The sequence below is a fragment of the Pimephales promelas genome, chromosome 25 (assembly GCF_988280905.1).
Source record: "Pimephales promelas chromosome 25, fPimPro1.hap1.1, whole genome shotgun sequence".
Classification (NCBI taxonomy): Eukaryota; Metazoa; Chordata; class Actinopteri; order Cypriniformes; family Leuciscidae; genus Pimephales; species Pimephales promelas.
The window spans coordinates 26,370,987-26,391,547 of record NC_142793.1 but is presented as its reverse complement, the minus strand read 5'-3'; the positions used below and the strand labels follow the sequence as shown (position 1 = coordinate 26,391,547).

At 42.0% G+C, this 20,561-nt stretch overlaps 2 protein-coding genes across 2 annotated transcripts in view; one reads left to right on the top strand and one right to left on the bottom strand.

Annotated features, from left to right (window-relative positions):
- The first annotated feature begins 620 nt into the window (after window positions 1-620).
- On the top strand, window positions 621-3,881 carry LOC148965107 (uncharacterized). Its single transcript, XM_089127857.1, has 3 exons — window positions 621-843; window positions 1,065-1,187; window positions 1,427-3,881. The coding sequence occupies exons 1-3, from the start codon at window positions 705-707 to the stop codon at window positions 1,528-1,530; spliced, it is 366 nt and encodes a 121-aa protein (XP_088983983.1). The 5' UTR covers window positions 621-704; the 3' UTR covers window positions 1,531-3,881.
- A 1,110-nt stretch (window positions 3,882-4,991) lies between these two features.
- LOC120474044 (PDZ domain-containing RING finger protein 4) overlaps window positions 4,992-20,561 on the bottom strand; it is a 29,558-nt gene continuing 13,988 nt past the window's right edge. Inside the window, exons 2-8 of the mRNA XM_039664197.2 lie at window positions 19,779-20,032; window positions 17,050-17,143; window positions 13,757-13,855; window positions 12,304-12,366; window positions 9,742-9,843; window positions 8,175-8,282; window positions 4,992-8,100 (exon numbers count right to left, since the gene is read on the bottom strand). Coding sequence (XP_039520131.2) covers window positions 6,976-8,100; window positions 8,175-8,282; window positions 9,742-9,843; window positions 12,304-12,366; window positions 13,757-13,855; window positions 17,050-17,143; window positions 19,779-20,032 — 1,845 coding nt within the window. The 3' untranslated portion in view covers window positions 4,992-6,975. The remainder of the gene's footprint in view (window positions 8,101-8,174; window positions 8,283-9,741; window positions 9,844-12,303; window positions 12,367-13,756; window positions 13,856-17,049; window positions 17,144-19,778; window positions 20,033-20,561) is intronic.

Below are 20,561 nucleotides of genomic sequence, written 5' to 3'. Positions count from 1 at the left end.
TCAAGAAAACACACAGATGATCACGTGACTTTCCTCCACGTTATTCATATGAATGAATTGTATGAATTATTATTCACTAAATGAATTGACAACCTGTCTGTTAATCTTCATTCTTCAACATGTTCACCAATAAACTTTTTTGGATTGATCTATTTTTGGAGTTACCCTTTATTCACGACTATTGCATTGCTTTCCGTCATTTTGAATAATATTGAAGGTTATCTCATCTCAACTCGCATCAAAATATTCTGTGAGCTGCCCTGTGGAAAACACCACATGAGGGGTGTTCATGAGCATTTTCCACGTCAGCTTCTGGTCTTTACTATAATTACCATACAACTTTACTCCATAAAGTTCTAACAAAAACATCAACTACTAAAGTTATAATCTTCATTTGCACTTCGTGTGACTCCTTTTAAAAAAATATCACACACACAACACAGCCATTTACTTCATGATGTCTATTTTTAAAGTCTTTTATTTTAAAACCATAAAGTTCAATAAACACAAGAGCACACTAACATTGTTCAGATTGATGTTTTCCTAATCTGTGTTGAGCAGTTACCTGTGGGTCATGATCTGTTACACACACCCCTTTAAAACACAGCAAGTGAAAGTGAAACTGCACAATCGCTTTTGTAACTTACAGCGATCTAACAACTCCTTTTTCTTCCATGTGCATTTTCTGCTAAAACAGATCCAGAATGGTGTTTCAGGTCCTCATCAACTTTAATGACAAGAAGAATAAGCCTTTAGATGTGGCAGATTCATTAGAGGAGTTCGAGAAAACCACCATCCTACAACTGAAGAAGAAATTCATTGAGAAGTTTCCTGGAGCTCCAGGTAATAACTCTCCAGATAACAGAGCAATGACAGTCTCTTCTTTTTCTTTTGGCATTAAGACAAAGAGTTAAATAACTGCACTAAATAATTAAATAAATTAGCAGTTATCTGTTCATAAACAGCATTTGTTGTTAAAGGGGTCTCTGTTTATGAATTATTTTGATGTTCATGTGTCACATGTTATTTGAGCTGTTCATCATGTTAATGTTTTCTTTTCTCAGACCCAAGTAATTTCCGTGTGATTTTTGGAAAAGATCCACCGGAAGACGATCTGACACTTGGGTTTTATAAAATTAGACATTTGTCTGTTCTTTTAATTGTGATGAAAATGCCCGGAGGAGGAGGTATGACTTGACGCTGAAACTTCATAAAGACATTAAATCATTGCTTATTCATTTAAAAGTGGGTTTGATGTTTTGTTTTGGATTTTATCATAAGCTAAATATTAAGAATCAGAAATCATGTAATTTTATATCCAGTGCATGTTAAAGAAATGCCATCATTTATTAATCACACCCACACACATGAAGAATAATGCAGTCATGACTTGATTTTTAACTCATTAATAAATTGTCTCTCATAGGCCCAAACCCACCGGCACGATTTCCCAGATCTGAATCCATGGAAAGACTATATTACAGAACAATGAACAATCCAAACTCTGGAAAATCCAGTAACACGGATTAAAATCAAGAATCAGTGATTTGTAAACTCTCTTGAACCGTTATCTCACGGACAAAAGAACAAAATAATTGTATTTTTGTAAATATAAACACATTTTGATTTTGATGCTGCAACACTACGAAAACATTAAAGAGGCAAAACAAGTTAAATACGTTTATAATATCCAAGGTAAACTCTTTTGAATGGTCCACAATGATCAGTGAACTGGGATCATCAGGTGAGGGGGGATTTAATATTCAACAATATTATTAGTGTATTTTAAATATTGTCTTATTATTATTGGTCTGACTGTAATGACATCTCTGTTTTCTCCAGAACTGTACAGATAAACTAGAGTTCTGACATGATTTCATCTCTGTTTTCTGTTTCCCGAAAGCATCGTTAGTAAACTAAGGTCGCAAGTTCCGTCGTTATCAGCATAGTTCAAAGAGTCGGCGTTTCCCGAAAGCATCGTTACAACGAACATTCGCAGGAGAGCGTAGTTCGCTGGTTTAAAGTAAGATGTAACGTTGAAGAAATCAACTAGCTAGTCGCGACTGTTTCGCGAAACTAATTGTCGCAAAGTAGGCTATCATTCAACCACGTTGGTTGCACACGTGGTGGAGTAATAACTAATTGATGAAACGGTTTGAGATCCAATTAACGCTAGATTTTTTAATATAAATTACAGACATGGCATCTGAGGACTATTTCTAATTGTTCTCAGTTGTTTTGCTTTATTACCAGACTCAATATTTGGCTCGTTCTTACATAGCCTAGAGCACGTTCGCACATGCGCACTCTTCAAAACACGGTACTTTAAATCTTTTGAAAAACTAAAAGACGTAAATTACATTTGAATGCATTCTAAATAAACGGCACCGGTTGTACTGAATGTCAGTACTTTGTACAATGCTTATTTTACTCTAGATAATGTAATAGGCCTATAGAATCTAATAATGCATGATAGAGGGACTTTAGTCGAAGCTTAATTTAATTGCTTGTAATTTTGAACACTTTACGGTGTTGCAAACCAAATGTTCAGTGAAACTTAAAAATAAATAAATAAATAAATTGACCTGCTCCATTAGTCTGAGGCGTGATTATGACTGCAGAAATCATCTGATATCTGGTCTGTACCCAGATACAGGACTGTCAACATTTTGATCCATCAAAAAATAGTCACTGAAACAGTTTCCCAAACACATCGTGAACTAAAAGCCCTTGAACTGATCCAATGATTATTCGGTGATGCTTGAACGTGTGTTGTGTGAGTCTCAGCAGCAGATGTCGGTGTTTCTCTTCCTCAGACAGACAGAGCTGCTGGATTACACACACAGCACATAAAGATGAAGACCCTGGATCACAAAACCAGGGTCAAAATGATCGATTTTTCTTTTATGCCAAAAATCATTAGGATATTGAGTAAAGATCATGTTCAAGGAAGATATTTTGTAAATTTCCTACCGTAAATATATAAATCCAATCTTCAAAAAACGCGCTAGCTAAAGCTATATGCAGATTTAACGGAGTTCACGTCACCGAAAGCAACAGTAATGAGCTGCATTTTATTGATCAGTAGCCAATTTCAAAATCAAAGACCGCACTGAGAGACAGCATAAGATCATTTTGTTTCTTTACTTTTACCTGAGATGATTTTGTGTTAAGAGTCTGTGACTTACACATTGATTTACGAAAGTTTGCACGTTGGCTTTATGTATAGATGCTCAGCTGCGGTGATGCGTGTTGCCATAGCTTCGTCATATAATGAATATATACAGGCTAACACGCTCTCATACGTTTTTTTTTTCAGTTTTCCAGTCCAGTTTAAATATGTGCGGTTTCAAATTTAAAATCCGTCTCGAATGAGTTTCGGAGGGCATTAACACACCTGGTCTTTTCACGATGCGTCATGCTTTTAGGCTACTTTCGTTTTTAATAGTGCCAAGTTAAAGTATTTCCAAATACACTTATGTAGCCTACCAATGCAATGCTGCTGTCCTGCTGTAATGACCCCCTGGTCTCTTCATCTGTTGTCGTCTGCAACGCCGCCGCACCGTATCAAAATTAGCGCAATCATAGTGTCACATGATCAACGCGACTAGTCGACGTCAAACTTAAAGCGTCACGGCATTGCATAAAGGTCGACTAGTCTCTTTTTCTTGCTGATTTTGACTCTTTTATTTCGTCCCTTAGACTTAACAAGAAAAGTGAACAATTTTTGATGTATTTTGATGATTTATTCAAAGACAAGATGCCTTAAATTATGCTTTTCTTTTTTTATGTTTTACATAATTTGATGTATGCATACCCAGGATGCTTATTTTCTGTTAGGTACTATTGTTTGTTTGTTTGTTTGTACACCTTGCCTTACTTCCCTGTGTTGTTTTTTTTTTTTTTTTTGTATAAGTTCTGCAATAAAAAAAATAAAGAAATAAAAAAAATTAAGGTCGACTAGTCGACTAATCGACTAGTCAACCCCTAGTGTGTGTGTGTGTGTGTGTGTGTGTGTGTGTGTGTGTGTGTGATTCCCAGAAGAGAAAACAGTGAAAGCGATGACAGATTCTTCACTTCTGCTTGAACTCTTGCTGTAAAGCAGCTGCTGTATCGCTTTATTCAGTGTATTCATGAGTGGATGATGAACACATCAGATAATCTGCCAAGATAATGTGGCGTCCGGCTTCACGGAGGAGAGCCATTAACACACACTTCAATTAGCATATCAAAGATCATCTGCTCCATAAATATATGAAGTGACATCGCCAGACTCATTATACCGACAGGCCTATTAAAGATGCGAGTGTGTAATGAGAGGAGTGTGTGTCTCGGGAGCCCTGCGGTCATCGTGATGAACTGAGAAAGAGGAGGAGGAGGAGGAGTGGCGTCATCTGATGATATTTCTGATGTTGATGCGCTGTCACCGAATCGCTTTAACTACACCTCCGACTCGGACACAGCGATGCACACGTGATCCCGATGGACGTGAGTGGAGTGATGGTGAAGATGATGATGAACACATTAACCTTCATTTCATAATGTGTTTTTGAGCCTCTGAATTATTAAAACTACCAAATGGATGGAGTCCGGATTACTGTAGATTTAGATTTTTGTGGAAGTGCTTTTTTCAAAATATGTTTCAAAATTGAACTTCTATTGAATGGAAGCAAAACATTTTTTAGCAAATAGGTGAATTCAAATTGAATAAAAATTTTGAAAAAATGTATTGTGCGAAAGAAAAACTTAAGTGGATTAATTCCAAGTTCAAAATTTTACTGGATGAAAGCAAAACATTAATAAATTAATGGGCAAATGCAAAGTTCAAATTTAAAAAAATGTAAATATTTTACAAAGGCAAAACTCTAGTGAACAAATGCATTATTTTCTTGACTAATAAACATATTTTCACCAAAATCTTGTTACTGTAATGCACACACACAAAAAAATTATAATTCTCAATAAAATGTATGAACTTTTTTTTTTTTGTCTTTTCTGAGAACACTCAAAGGTTAATGCAAGACTAGAAACAGGAACTAAATGTTGTGTTTCTGGAAGAGCGAGTGTGTGCTAGATGAACATCAGAAGGTTTGAAGAAAAGATTTATTCAGTGTCAAACTTTCACAATGACCACACATTCAGCTGGCCAAGAGAGACGACTACAGATACTCGAGTCAGACTACACAAGTACAGAAATATACAATTCCAATGTACAACCGTTGCTCCAAATGAATAGAAATAAAAACAGACATACGAAAAACTGCATCCACTGAAACTGGTTTCTTATACAGACTCCTGTGTGAAACGAATCTGAAAAAGCTCTAGAAATGCACATTAACTTGAATTAAACCGAGTTATCCTAGCAGGACTACATTATAAAACCTCACAGTACCGTTTAGGAAGCATTATAACCAGAGGAAGCGTGTGTGTGTGTGTGTAGATGTACGCTGGTATGTTTGGTTGAACCAGTACCTCTCATCCGACAAATCATAATCCAGACACTTTTAAGGAAAAACTACATCGCCACCAGTTTCCTTGTACTCTGATCACCAATAAACCTGTCACGTTGCTGGTCATATAAGTGAAGTGAAAACTAACGGTTTCTGTAATGTTGGCTGGTTTGATGGACTTTGGGAAGCGTGTGTGTGTGTGTGTGTGTGTGTGAGAGGTAGAGCTGGTTTGGTGCAGATAGTTGAAAAATCAAACAATAAAAATCCCACAACATCTGAGAAACAGACTCAGCAAGGCTGATTAAAGGCAGGAGATTGCACAATAATTCACATTTTGCTGAAATGTAAACATTATTTGAAAAATACTTCAGATCATGTGAGGAACAACAAATAAATAAAATATGGGAATATTTCACTTAAAATTAAATACATTTTCCCCCTGATGTTGTCACAAACCTGAAAGCTGATGCGTCAGAGTTCAGATCATTGGTCAGATGTCGTTAATGTCAAAGCTGATGCGATGCTTCTTTATGGAAAACAGGAAGAGAGACACTTTAATAATTAACTTCTTTCATCCATGTGAAAAAGTTAAAAAGGGACTTGGGAAAAATATGAGATGAAAGAAAATATTTATATATATCTTAATGCATTTGTGTTCACTTGGAAAATTTTGCATCTCAACAAATGTTGCAAAAGTTTTGCTTTTTTTCGAGCAAACAGTAACTTATTATTTTAAAACAAAATAAAAATGTATCATTCAAAAGCAAAACTTCAGTGAGCAAACGAGCTCAATGCTCATGCAAAGTTAAAAATATATATTACTGGATGAAAGCAAACTTTAGGAAGTTAATGGGTGAATGCAAAGTTCAAAAACAAAATTTTATAATATTACATTTTATTTTTCAAATATTTTTAGAACGAAAGCAAAACTTTAGTGAGCAAACGGGCAAATGAAAATTTAAAAAAAAAAATAGACTAAAGCAAAACTTTTGTAAGCAAATGAATGCACTGTTAAAAAAAATTGACAATTTGACAAGTGGACGAAAGCAAAACTTAAGTAAGGTAATGGGTCGAATATCTTTACATTTTCATGTTCAAAATGTTCCAAAAAAATGGACGGAAGCAAAACTTCAGTGAGCAAACATGCTAATGCAAAGTTTAAATTAAAAATGTAAAAAAAAAAATATGTGAATGAAATTTTGAAAAGTTTCTCAAACTATTGTGAGCAAAAACAAAAAAATGAAATATATTTTCCTCCAATATCATGTTTTTTCCACCCATCCAACTAGAAAGGCATACAGGTTTGTGTTGAATATGTGACTTATGACAACAATCTTTGAGTGAAATATTCCCTTAGGTACCTTCCTTGAAATATTACAGTAACAAAAAAATGCAATGAAACTTGTTTAACTGCTTAGAAAACATTAACAAAGTGTGAAAAATATTCATCTGGTCTCTTCTCATAAAAATTGCCACATTGAACGAGGCAAATGTAGATCGTACCACATGGGTAAAGTCTAAGGATCTATACAGTTGTGACGGACAGGAAGGCGTTATGCACTTTGGATCCTTCCGCCGCTTTCTCCCCGTGCGTCATCAACTCCTGAATGGTCATCCAGTTGTCCAGAATTTTCTTGTTCCGCTTCTTCATCATCTTGCGCTGGCTGAGCTGGATGATGCTCACCTCCCCGGCGCCGAGTGGACTGTCCAGCCGGCTCCGCTGCATGAACTCCCTCCGCCGCCGCTGCTCTTTAGCCCGTAGCAGATGCTGCTTACGCTCCTCTTTGCTCCAGTAGCGGCCCATCTTCATCTCGCTCATGGCGTCGTCATCGGTCGTCATCCCGCCGCTGCGCTCCTCCTTGATTTTAAGGGCTCGCTCCCGGAGTAGACGATCTCGGACTGGACGTTTGGTGATGTATCTGGTTCCGTCGCTCCTGACTTTCACTTTCCACTCCATTTTGGGTTCGGACGGCTGGACGACTTGCGGATCGCTCATGCCTAGCAGACCGTGTGCTAACTCCATGTAGCTCTGGTAGTGTCGCGCATCTGACGCTCTTGATAAAGCGGCAATTCGAGTCCTCAAAGTTCGCTCGTCTTCCGCGGGAGACTCCGACGGGTTGCTGTGATCGGGACTGACGGATGATCCACGGAGGTTCCTATGATTAGTGAGGCTGACTATCCTGTGGTCGGGCGAGCGGTCCATCGCTAGCGGCGTGCTACGCGAGCTCTCCGCCGTGTTGTACGCGCTCGAACTGTCTTTGTCCGACTTCTCCGGGTGCTCGCTGATGTCCGCGAGCTTCGTCCCCGGTTCTTTGCGGTGATGCGCCCGCATGATGTTCTGGCACTCGATCTCGATGCTGCGCAGCTCCTCGTTGAGCATTCGGAGCTCGCGCTGGACGCCGCTACACTCGATGGTGCTGCTGCGCGAGTAGAAGAGGTCGAACTCGCCGCTGTTGCGGATCTGACACTTGAGCTCCAGCAGCTGCTGATATCGGTCTCCTTCGGGAAGCTCCTTCTCCTCCCGCAGACACCGCGACAGTCTCTTCTGGATCTGAGCGAGCACCTTCTTCTCCGGACCGTCGGCAGGACTGATCTTCTGCTGGTTGTAGGAGCAGGACGCTGTGATGTTTTCTTCTGAAGCTCCTCTGGCCTGCAGGGAAAAAAAAATCTTTATTATGAGATGATTCTCTAGTAAATGAATCTTGATTTAAGAGTTTCTCTCACCTCGGCTGGGTTCCTCTCCTCCTCCTCTTCTCTCCTCTGCTCCTCCAGCATCTCCATCTTCAGCTCCTCGAGGAACTCGCTGTGCTCGTCGTCCAGCCACGGCTCCTCCTGAAACACACACCTCACGAGGGTCAATCTCATCGCCGATGCCACTCCAAAGACGTCTGGGTTGATTCAGCCACAAACCTGGACTCGTGTTGAGTTTAGGGGTTTGTTTGCTGTTGTAACTGTGATTTATAAAAGTGCTTCTAAACTAAAGACGAGTGTTGCAGATTAGCTTTAGCTGCTAGCACTGTAATGCACAGATTAAACATCAAATACATAAATACAAATCTGAGAAGTTTCATTCTGCGTAAAGAAAATTACTATTACAGCGCGTTGTGACATCATGTGATGATATTAGCTTTAAGTCTGTGTGATTTCAACTTTACCTGAACAATTATTTATAAACCGCTGAAAAAATGAAGTTCTAATCGAAACGTTCTTAAATCAAGATGCGTTTACTGTCTGGAGACACGAAATAACCTGAAACGTGACGCTTACATTTACTCTTCAATCAAGAACAAATCTCAGTCGGAGGGGTCAGGAAAATCATTTAGTTCACAGGAAAACAAGTGTGTTCTTCGACATTGGCGGATATTTGTTCTTGATTTAAGAAAAAAAAACATTTTGATTTTAATATCTTCAGTGATTGTTCTTCTCCAGTCTTGATTTAAGAATCGTGAGATATTTGTGCTGGAAAATGAGACGAAGAACATCATGAGTGTAGATCAAGATCAAGTGTAGACAGAAGGATTTTTGGTCCTGTTTAACAAAAAATGACGTGTATTAAAATTAAGCACATTTCACACAAAATTCTCATTTTTAAATTTGAAATTCATTCCATAGAAATTTTTTTTTGCAAAAGGGCAACGGTCTTAAAAATAGTCTCCATCTCTGTCTTCTGAAATGAAATATGAGCTGGCCATTTCTTCATTAAACTCACTCAGGTGTTCATCGTGCTTTTACGGCTCTGGAGTGAGAAACGCATTACGTCTGTGTCACATTTTATGACGTCTGCATCACACACACATTATTGAGGTAATGGTCAGATCTGTGCTGTGTAATGAACCACAACACACACACAGCCTCAACCGTCATACATTCATCATGTGTTTAATTACAGCCAATAATGTTCACATGAGCTGTCTGGACACACACACACACACACACACACACACACACACACACACACTCACACACTCACACACACACACACTCGTGTTTCACGAACGATAACAACATGCTGTTGGTTTTTATAGGCTTCTGTTGGACGTCGATTACACATGAAAACCAAACATGTTGACGTCTGACCATCTGAATCACACTAAATCAAAGTACACAAATATGAGTGTGTATTACAGGAGGGAGTTATGCAAGGAAATATAGAGCAAATTGTGATTTCGGGAAGTTTGGTAACACTTCACAATAAGGTCTCAATAGTTGACTTTAGTACATAAGCCTTGCAGATGAGACTTATAACTGTGTGTGTGTGTGTGTGTGTGTGTGTGTGTGTGTGTGTGTGTACCTGCATTTCCGGCCTGGCGACCAGCAGAACGATATTCCTGCTTTCTTCATTAGTGAGAACGGCCACAGCTTCCTCTCTGTCCTGAACGTCCCGCCCATTGATCTGTCAATCACACACACCAGCCAATGAGAAGCAGCGTATAGTAATTCATAAAAACGCACTGCAAAAAATGTTTTTCTCATTTTCCAGCACAAGTATCTAAACCTCTTCTGGAAAATATTTAAAAATTAAGCAAGAACAAATATAATTAAAATAATAATTAAAATAAGAACAAATACAGTAGTGGCCAAAAGTGATAAAGCAAACATTTTCACTTATTAATATCTCTAGTTTGCATGCGTTCATCATTTCTTTGAATGAATGACAGCCTTGACCAAAATTATGTCACATGTTTTATCGTATTATTATCATCACAAACAAAACTACGCAATATGATTACAAAATCTTTCAGATGTTTTTTAATAATATTTGAGTATAGGGTCCTAGGTCGGATGGTACTTTTGGCCACTACTGTGTAGTGTAGTGAAAAATAATGTGATAGATATTGACATTGACAGATATTTGTTCTTGTTTTAAGCAAAACTCACTTCATTATTTAATAAACCAGATGTAATATCTTCAGTCAGTAACTGTCTCTCGATGTGAGAATGTTTCGAAGCAAGACAGAAACACTGAGGACGAGCTACATGTACTCTCTCTCACTGCAGTCTATTTGGTTTAGTGATTAGCCGCTAGCGACGCAGAAACGCCATGTTTCTTCCTGAAGCTCGAGAGTTTGATGATGACTGTATTAGGAAACACCTCCAGCATGTTTTCCTGAGCGACAACTACAAATACGTTCCATCAGAGTAACGACCCCGACGGGACCCTGCTTTCCTCCAGGTCCTGTAGCCGAGGCTCATCAGGAGCTCGTTCTGAGGGCTAATGTGCCGCTGCTAGCGATTAATGAGCCGCTCGGGGCCACACTAGCGATGGCCATTTCAAAACACTGCTTCATGAAGCTTCCAAACCTTTACGAATCTTTTGCTCTGAATCAGTGGTTTGGAGAGTGAATCACACCGCCAGAGTCACTTGACTTCAGTAACGAGGCTTCATTATGGCACAATCGCCTCGAAACACTTCGAAATATCAATGTTTCACCGCTGGGGGCGACGATCTGTGAACCCATGATCATGAGGAGGCGCTGAGAACCAGTGCATTTCAGGCGGCCAAACGCTGCAGCCGTGTGAACGAACAGCCAAACGCCGTTGCCGTATGAACGAACAGCCAAACGGCGCTGCCGTGTAAACGAATAGCCAAACGGCGCTGCCGTGTAAACGAATAGCCAAACACCGCTGCCGTGTGAACGAACAGCCAAACGCCGTTGCCGTATGAACGAACAGCCAAACGGCGCTGCCGTGTAAACGAATAGCCAAACACCGCTGCCGTGTAAACGAACAGCTAAACGCCGCTGCTGTGTAAACGAACAGCTAAACGCCGCTGCCGTGTAAACGAACAGCTAAACACCGCTGCCGTGTGAACGAACAGCCAAACGCCGTTGCCGTATGAACGAACAGCCAAACGGCGCTGCCGTGTAAACGAATAGCCAAACACCGCTGCCGTGTAAACGAACAGCTAAACGCCGCTGCTGTGTAAACGAACAGCTAAACGCCGCTGCCGTGTAAACGAACAGCTAAACGCCGCTGCCGTGTAAATGAACAGCTAAACGCCGCTGCCGTGTAAACGAACAGCGAAACACCGCTCCTGTGTGAACGAACAGCTAAACACCGCTGCCGTGTAAATGAACAGCTAAACGCCGCTGCCGTGTAAACGAACAGCGAAACACCGCTCCTGTGTGAACGAACAGCTAAACACCGCTGCCGTGTGAATGAACAGCTAAACACCGCTGCTGTGTAAACGAACAGCCAAACACCGCTGCTGTGTAAACGAATAGCCAAACACCGCTGCTGTGTAAACGAACAGCTAAACGCCGCTGCCGCGTAAACGAACAGCCAAACACCGCTGCTGTGTAAACGAACAGCTAAACGCCGCTGCCGTGTAAACGAATAGCCAAACACCGCTGCTGTGTAAATGAACAGCCAAAGGGCGCTGTCGTGTAAACGAACAGCCAAACGCCGCTGCTGTGTGAATGAACAGCCAAACACAACTGCCGCGTAAACGAACAGCCAAACGCCGCAGCCGCGTGAACGAACAGCCAAAAGCCAAGTGAACGAACAACCAAATGCCGCTGCCGCGTAAACGAACAGCCAAACGGCACGTGAACGAACAACCAAACACCGCTGCCGCGTGAACGAACAACCAAAAAGGCACTGCCACGTAAACGAACAGCCAAACGGCGCTGCCGCGTAAACGAACATCCAAACGCCGCTGCCGCGTAAAAACGGACAGCCAAATGCCGCTGCCGCATAAACGAACAGCTAAAAAGTTTAATGTTTCTAGCTGAAACGGTGTTGTGTAAACAGACGCTAAGTGTTCTACGAAGCCTTGATCTGCCCGACACTATACGAGACGACGGCCCATGTACAGAAGCACAGGTGTTTAAGAGGTCAAAGGTCAAGTTACCTGTAGAATACGGTCTCCTTCTCGGATCCGACCGTCTCGGGCCGCGATGCTGTTCGGCTCGATCTGAGAACGACAGCAACAGTTTTCAGATTAGTGTCATTCAGGATTCTGCCCTGGATTATTAAAGTCAACTCAGCTTTATTTAGACTGCACACAGTGTTTTATTACAGCTTTACAGAGATAACAGGAGAATGATGCAACAAACGTTGTTTCTAGAAGAGAAAAGCGTCACAGTCCAGCTAAAGTAAGTTCAGTGATGGTTCATTTTTGGGGTAAGCAAGTTAATTTATATATACAGCCACTCTGGAGAAAATCATGATGTCATTGATATCATCAGAACATTCAGAATATTACTCAGAGAACTCAAGGTCTGATTGGCCGATGCTTTAAAACTCCAGCCAATCCCGTGCTCCTCTGTGACTGAGTGGAATGGAGTGCATCAGTGCCCGCCCAGTTTACACTCATGTAACCCCTCCGAGCGGGCCTCGAACCCGGGTCTCCGGCATGAGAGTCGGGCGCTCTATCAAGGAGGCTAAAGACTGCAGCCGCTGGCGTCTGTCGCTAGAGTGCCTATTGAGATCAGAGGAGTGAGGTTTACCTGCACAGGAACTACTAGCTGTCCTCCGTTACACTCATTTCCACAGTTTTTTTAAAAAGTGTTAATTGGAAATCAATCAGCAAAGGTGAAGCCCCTCTGATTGGTGGCATAGTCTGATCAGCATTATGGGTAATGTAGTTTTTCATCAGGAATTCTGCTGTTTAACACAACTCTTTGGTTTAAATAATGTGAGTAATGTGTTGAACAGAAGCATATAACATTATATCTAGTATATCACAGCAGGGCTGTGTTTAATGATTAACTTATACGATCAAAATCAATTCCTCTATGGAAGAAACGAGTGGAAGTTTTACTTCATTAACTCACAGTTGCTCTTTTATCACCCAATCAATGGCTGTCAGACTCCGTCCAATCACAGCGCAGAGTTTATCAGTCTTCATGACACGCGAGTTTCCCCCGATCACACTGTTCTGACACACACACTGACGCTCAATCGAACTAATAGAATAAAGCACATGAATGAACGTGTGTTTCGCTCAGGTCTCATTACTCTGTTACAGCATTTTTTTTTTCCGGCGTAACGAGTGTGTGTGTGTGTGTGTGTGTGTGTGTGTGCGCCGTGATGTTAATATCGCTGATGCCACGGCTCTCTGCTCTTCAATTTTATGGAGTGCAGATTTTAATAAGCCTGTATAAGCGCTGGTGGATCTGTATTCACACACACACACACACACACACACACGCCGGTGAGACTGAATCTGAGACAACTTCTAATGAAGCCCAGAGCTCAACACACATCAGCTCCAATCACAAACTAATGGACACACTAAGTAAAGTACCACATATGTGTGTGTGTGTGTGTGTGTGTGTGTGTGTGTGTGTTCTCATTCTCACCTCGCTGACATAGATGTCGATGTCCTCCTCCTCGTCTGTCCTGTAACACAGTGTGAGTCCGAGCTTCTCTCGACGGCTCATCCGACACAGTTCAACCTCCTGAACACACACACACACACACACACACACACACACACACACACACACACACACACACACACACACACACACACACACACACACACACACACACAGCAGAAATACTCCTTCAGATAAACAATTTTCTCTCAGGAATTGCTACTAAAGTTCATGGTAGCAAAAATGTAATGAATATTAATAATAATAAACAGAGTATCTTCTTCACCCTGTGAGTTTCCCGACTCGTCGAACATTAATCAGCGCTCCGAAGCCTCTTCCAGGAAATCAGGACGTTTACTATGCGCTGTTTTCACCAAAGCTAATGTTTATTTAGTAAATAAGTTTGTAATTATGTTAATGAGCATTCATTTATTCAGTCATTCAGGCGGTCGCTGTGAATCCCAACGATAGAGATGAAAAATTCATGTGCTGTTTCAGTGTGTGACGCTTGAGACGACGATACACCAACACAATCTCTTCATGCAGTCAGAGATCCAGAGCTGTTAAAGTTTTACTCGCATTAATACGAGCAACATGAGATATGTTATGAAGTATTACACTGGAAAATCCATCAAAATGAAGTGAGTTTAAAACAAGAGCTAATATCAGCCAATGGAGTCAGAAAAATAAACTTAAATCAATGATTTTTCAGACTCCATTGGAGATATTTGTTCTTGACTAGTTTAATGATGTCTTTAATAACTTCTGGGCCGGCCAGTTTCGATCCGGCTCTCGGATTTAATCACAAATATCTTCATTTGTGTCCCGAAAGTCTCACGGGGTTGAAGAACATTACTGACAGAGTTTACACTTTAGAGTGAACTATCCCTTTAATAAACTCACTTCATTTTGATGATTTTCCAGAAAACAGGACTCGATATCCAATGATCCGAACGTTTAGATGTTTGTAGTGGAAAACCAGACAGAAATACTGAGTGTTTTTTTGCGGTGCATTTCAGACACGCCAGGTGAAACACACACATACGCGCACGCTTGGGGTCACGCAGAGGTCATCTTTCATCCAGACGTCCAGCCACTGACTGATTACACGCCTCAGAGTCACGACACACAACCTCAGTCGAAGCCTGCGCTCTCAGTCCTGCACACACACACACACACACACACACACACACACTGAGAATGAGTCTCTCTCTGCAACACTGGCGGAGCGACTGCATCAGTCTCGTGTGTGTGTGTGTGTGTGAGACACACTCATCCAGACCAGACAAACATCTTTCACTGAGTGTGTTGGGAGTCCAGAGCAAAACAAAAACACTGATGAGATCCAAACATTCACAGACACACACACACACACACACACACTCACTCCCTCACTCACTCACAAACACACAAACTCATAGACAAACATACAATCACACACACCGTAGAATTGATGTGATCTAACCCAGATTTACTGGATGAAAAAACAAGTTAATATATCACAGACGTATCACGCAGAACAGTAAACGCCCACTCAGAAGGCCTTAGCAACCAGTCAGGACACCATAGCAACACCCTGGCAACCACCCAGAATACAGCAACGGCATGGCTACTTCCTAAGGAACCACCTAGAACAACATATTAACTCCCTAGCAACCACCCAAAACACCATAGCAACTCCCTAGCAACTACCCAAAACACCATAGCAACTCCTTAGCAACTAGTAACTACCCAAAACACCATAGCAACTCGATAGCAACTACCCAAAACACCATAGCAACTCCCTAGCAACTACCCAAAACACCATAACACCATAGCAACTCCCTAGCAACTACCCAAAACACCATAGCAACTCCCTAGCAAACTAGTAACTACTTAAAACACCATAGCAACTCAATAGCAACTACCCAAAACACCATAGCAACTCCCTAGCAACTACCCAAAAAACCATAGCAACTCCCTAGCAACTACCCAAAACACCATAGCAACTCCCTAGCAACTACCCAAAACACCATAGCAACTCCCTAGCATCTAGTAACTACCCAAAACACCATAGCAACTCGATAGCAACTACCCAAAACTCCATAGCAACTCCCTAGCAACTACCCAAAACACCATAACACCATAGCAACTCCCTAGAAACTACCCAAAACACCATAGCAACTCCCTAGCAAACTAGTAACTACTTAAAACACCATAGCAACTCAATAGCAACTACCCAAAACACCATAGCAACTCCCTAGCAACTACCCAAAAAACCATAGCAACTCCCTAGCAACTACCCAAAACACCATAGCAACTCCCTAGCAACTACCCAAAACACCATAGCAACTCCCTAGCAACTAGCAACTACCCAAAACACCACAGCAACTCGATAGCAACCACGAAGGACACAGCAACCCCAGCAATGCCTTGGTGACGACTAAACACACAGCAGCTTCTGCATGTGCAAACATCTCGTTCTTCATGAAATGTGAACATCTTTGTCAAATTCTGCAACTGTGTCATCTTTAAAATGTAAGAAAAGAACTATTTAATATCAAAGTACAGTGACGATCGGCATCAACTAAACGCAGTCAGAGTGAAGTCTCAGGAGTTTCTGTATGTGAGTAATGGGCGTCACTCCTGCGCACTGAGCTCTCTCTCTCTCTCTAGTTGACGGGTGTGTGTTAAGTGGCAGTAAGTCAGTCCTGCGTTCACTTCCCCGAGCTGAAATCACACGCGCAGGGACTGTAACCGCATTAGCGCTGGAGAATGAAGCGTGCACAACACAACACAGCGTAATATATTACATTTGCTCTGCGTTAATGGCTACAGACAGACAACACACACACACACACACACACACACATCTCTCCAGGAGAACAGCACACGACCTCGACGACACGTTACAGATTTACATTCAGGACGCTTTTATCCAAAATGACTTTGCATTCAAGCTTTATCTCTTATCGGTTCAAAATACATCTAACTGAAACAAGCCTGCGTAAAGCTCTCCTGCTCCTTCCCACAATGCATCTGCCCTGAAATAAGTCGCCCGGAGTGTTTGAGGAGGCTGATGACATCATCTGTCAATCTGTCATCATCTGACGGTGATAAATGAAGCGGCTCGACAGGACAAACTCATCGAAAGCGGCGTTCGGATCGCAGACACACTCAGTGTTTCCTCTCGTTTCCAGCACAAGAAAAGGGTTGATGTGTGTATCGGTGTGTGTGTGTGTGTGTGTGCTCCATCGGTCAGTCTCAGACTCTGTTACGGGTTATTAATGACTCACCTCGTACTCGAACTCATCCGTCCTCTCGACGTCCGCCTCCATGTACTCGCTTCCCTCCAGGTATTCCTGATCCATCGTGTGCAGAGAGTGACAACTGTGGAGAACACACACACACACACACACACACACATCACAACTCTATCTCTACACAACAGCAGACAGCCATCGTGACCTCTCCGACTCTGACTAAAGAGGAGTTCACTTCAGAATGAATATTTCCTGATAGTTTACTCTCCTCACGTCATCCAAGATGATCATGTGTTTCTTCAGTTTTTGAGGAACACACTCCAGGGTTTCTCCATATAGTGTCTTCAATGGGGTCCAACGGGTCAAAGGTCAGAGCCTCAAAGTCTCGACACGATCCAGCCGAGGAATACGAGTCTGATCTAGACAAACCAGCGGACGCAATCACATCACATTATGCAATCAGGGTGAAAGGTCGCACTCGCACATGTTATTTTTTGTACATTTTTTACTCAATCTTTGCACATTCGCTCCGTAAACACTGGGTCGCTTCTTATGCCTATGTCACGCTTGACCTTTCACCCTGATGACGTAATGTGTCGCATCACAGCGAGAGCAAGACCAGCATTAGTGGTTAAAGTATATAAGTGTGTATTTTGTTGTAAATGTCGCTGGTTTGTCTAGATCAGACTCTTATTCCTCGGCTGGATCGTGTTGAAGCTGAAACTCACATCTGACCTTCGACCCGTTGGACCCCATTTCCACAAAAGAAAGAGAGACATGAACATCTTGGAGGACGTGGAGGAGAGTAAATGATCAGGAAAGTTTAATTGTGAAGTGAACTCCTCCTTCAACACATTAATGTGTGTTTGTGGATCTTCAGCAGCTGCACCAGTAACATCATACACAATGTCTGATTGGTTCTGGTTTCCTCTGAGACGCATATGGAGAAGCACTGGAGGCTGCTGAAGAATGAGTGCAGAGATTGCAGATGTCAGCGGAGGGAGACACACACACACACACACACACACACACACACACTGCATCTTCAGGAGAGATGAGAATTGAATGGTGCGTCTCCTGAAATGAAGCTCCTGTCTCGTGCAGCTGCTGATAATGTGACGGGATTGTCCCTCATAAATCACGTCTGCGGCCTCGAGCTGTCGCTTCTCTCTGTTCTTCTTTATTCTGTGTGTGAACACAACAGCTGATCGTCCTTCATCAACACGTGACGCGTCTGTGTGTGTGTGTTTCAGATCTGCACACGGGGTTATGATCTGCTCTGTGACTCAGTGTGTGTGTGTGTGTGTCTGTGAAACGAGCTCAATGCTGACGCCAAACCATCTCATCTGATCTCTTTATCTCTCTCTCCATCTATCTGTCTATTTATTTATTAAATATGCTGAAATATAGCATCCAAATATGAATTTTATAGGTGACATTTCAAACATCTGGAAGTTTTACAAATCCATCCATCCGTTCATCACTTTATCCATCCATCCATCCATCCACCCACACATCCCCACATCCAATCCATCCATCCATCACTTTATCCATCCAATCCATCCGTTCATCACTTTATCCATCCATCCATCCATCCATCCATCCATCCACACATCCCCACATCCATCCATCCACAAATCCATTCATCACTTTATCCATCCATCCATCCATCCATCCACACATCCCCACATCCATCCATCCATTCATCACTTTATCCATCCATCCATCCATCCACAAATCCATCCATCCATCCATCCATCCATCCATCCACCCACACATCCATCCATCCATCCATCCACAAATCCATCCATCACTTTATCCATCCATCCATCCATCCACCCACACATCCATCCATCCATCCACAAATCCATCCATCACTTTATCCATCCATCCATCCACCCACACATCCATCCATCCACCCACACATCCATCCATCCATCCATCCACAAATCCATCCATCACTTTATCCATCCAATCCATCCATCCATCCATCCATCACTTTATCCATCCATCCACCCATTCATCCATCCATCCATCCATCCATCCCCACATCCAATCCATCCATCCATCACTTTATCCAAAATTACAGTTATATGAATTTCTTTGAAATTAAAATTTTGAATTGCATTTCTGCATCCCGTCATTGAACTTGAATGAATTGAACTGAAATGTAAAAGGCATTCACTCAATGCACAACCCCGGTGCGATGGTCTGATGAAATGGTCCCGGAAGTGGCGCTCAATGGTGAGCAGTCCGGATGAGACTGAAGTATACACTGGTTCACACACTCAAACAGCAACAACATCCACGAACACTTCCTGAACGGCTTTCTTTAGAAGGACAAAGGGATTAAAAATATCCAAATCAGCAGCACACGACTCTCCGAAGGGGGTTCAGGAACAAAACACGGATCTTGAGCGGGAGACAAATTTTAGACTATGAATTATCAATGGGCCATTGTGCATCATTAATTACCTCCCTAACACACTCTCCGAGCCACAGACGCTTTCAATTAACTTCCCAGCATCCCCTGCTCAGCTTGTTCTGCAGTTCTGCGTCTCCAGGGGACAAACCCAGATACTCTACATGCTAAACTTTATCTTGTTCCTGCTCTGGTTCTCCTGAGAGACCAACTCCACAACAAGAAAGAGAGAATCAGGAAAGATTTCGAGGAAACCCCATGATGCTTCTACAGGGGCGGTAGTTCGTTCTCGGGGAACCGCCCCCTGGTGGCTCTCATGTGCTCATGAACGAGTGTGTACCTGTCCGACAGGAGGAACGGGCAGATGTCCGGCACGGGTGGGGTTGCAGGACGGAGTTTGGCCAGAGCCATGATGTGCTCGAAGGTGATTTCCGTCTGCGTGCACACGTCCACCAGCTGGAGGTCCTGGCATGACCCCTGACCCCGGGGCAGAGGGGTCCGCCGGAGCACCTGCACCATGAGGGGATCTTTGGCGCTTCGGAAAGCTTCGACCGCCTCGTCATGGCTTGCTCTCGACAGATCCCTCCCGTTCACCTGAAACCGGCGAGAAACCATCATTTACACACTGATGATGTCATTGCAAACATATCCACTTCATTTACTCCTAAAACGTCAGCTAAAAACGCCTATAAAAACCTATGTTGTTCTAGGATAAATGTCCTTATCTCCTGAGGATTTTCTGAAAAAATACTAAGAATTGTCAACGTCTACTAAAACCTTAATATCTAAGCCTCTGTAGCACTTAGAAACATGAAATAAAATACATTTTAAAGGTAAGAATCACAGCTTTTATTTAAACATGCTTCCTTGGAACTCGCATAACAAAACATTTTTCTAAAAATTCTCAAAAAATAAATTTAATAAAAAATATAAATCAATTATATAAAATATCACAAATAATATTTTAAAACATGCCAACACTGAACAATTCATTTTATGAGAGACCAATCGACAAGACCCACCTCATGTGTATTTGAGCCAATGACTGTGTGTTTTATGCTGCACGTGTCATGAAAAGTTTGACGAATACAAAATGCTGCGTCACGCAGCAGCCGGCGGGAGT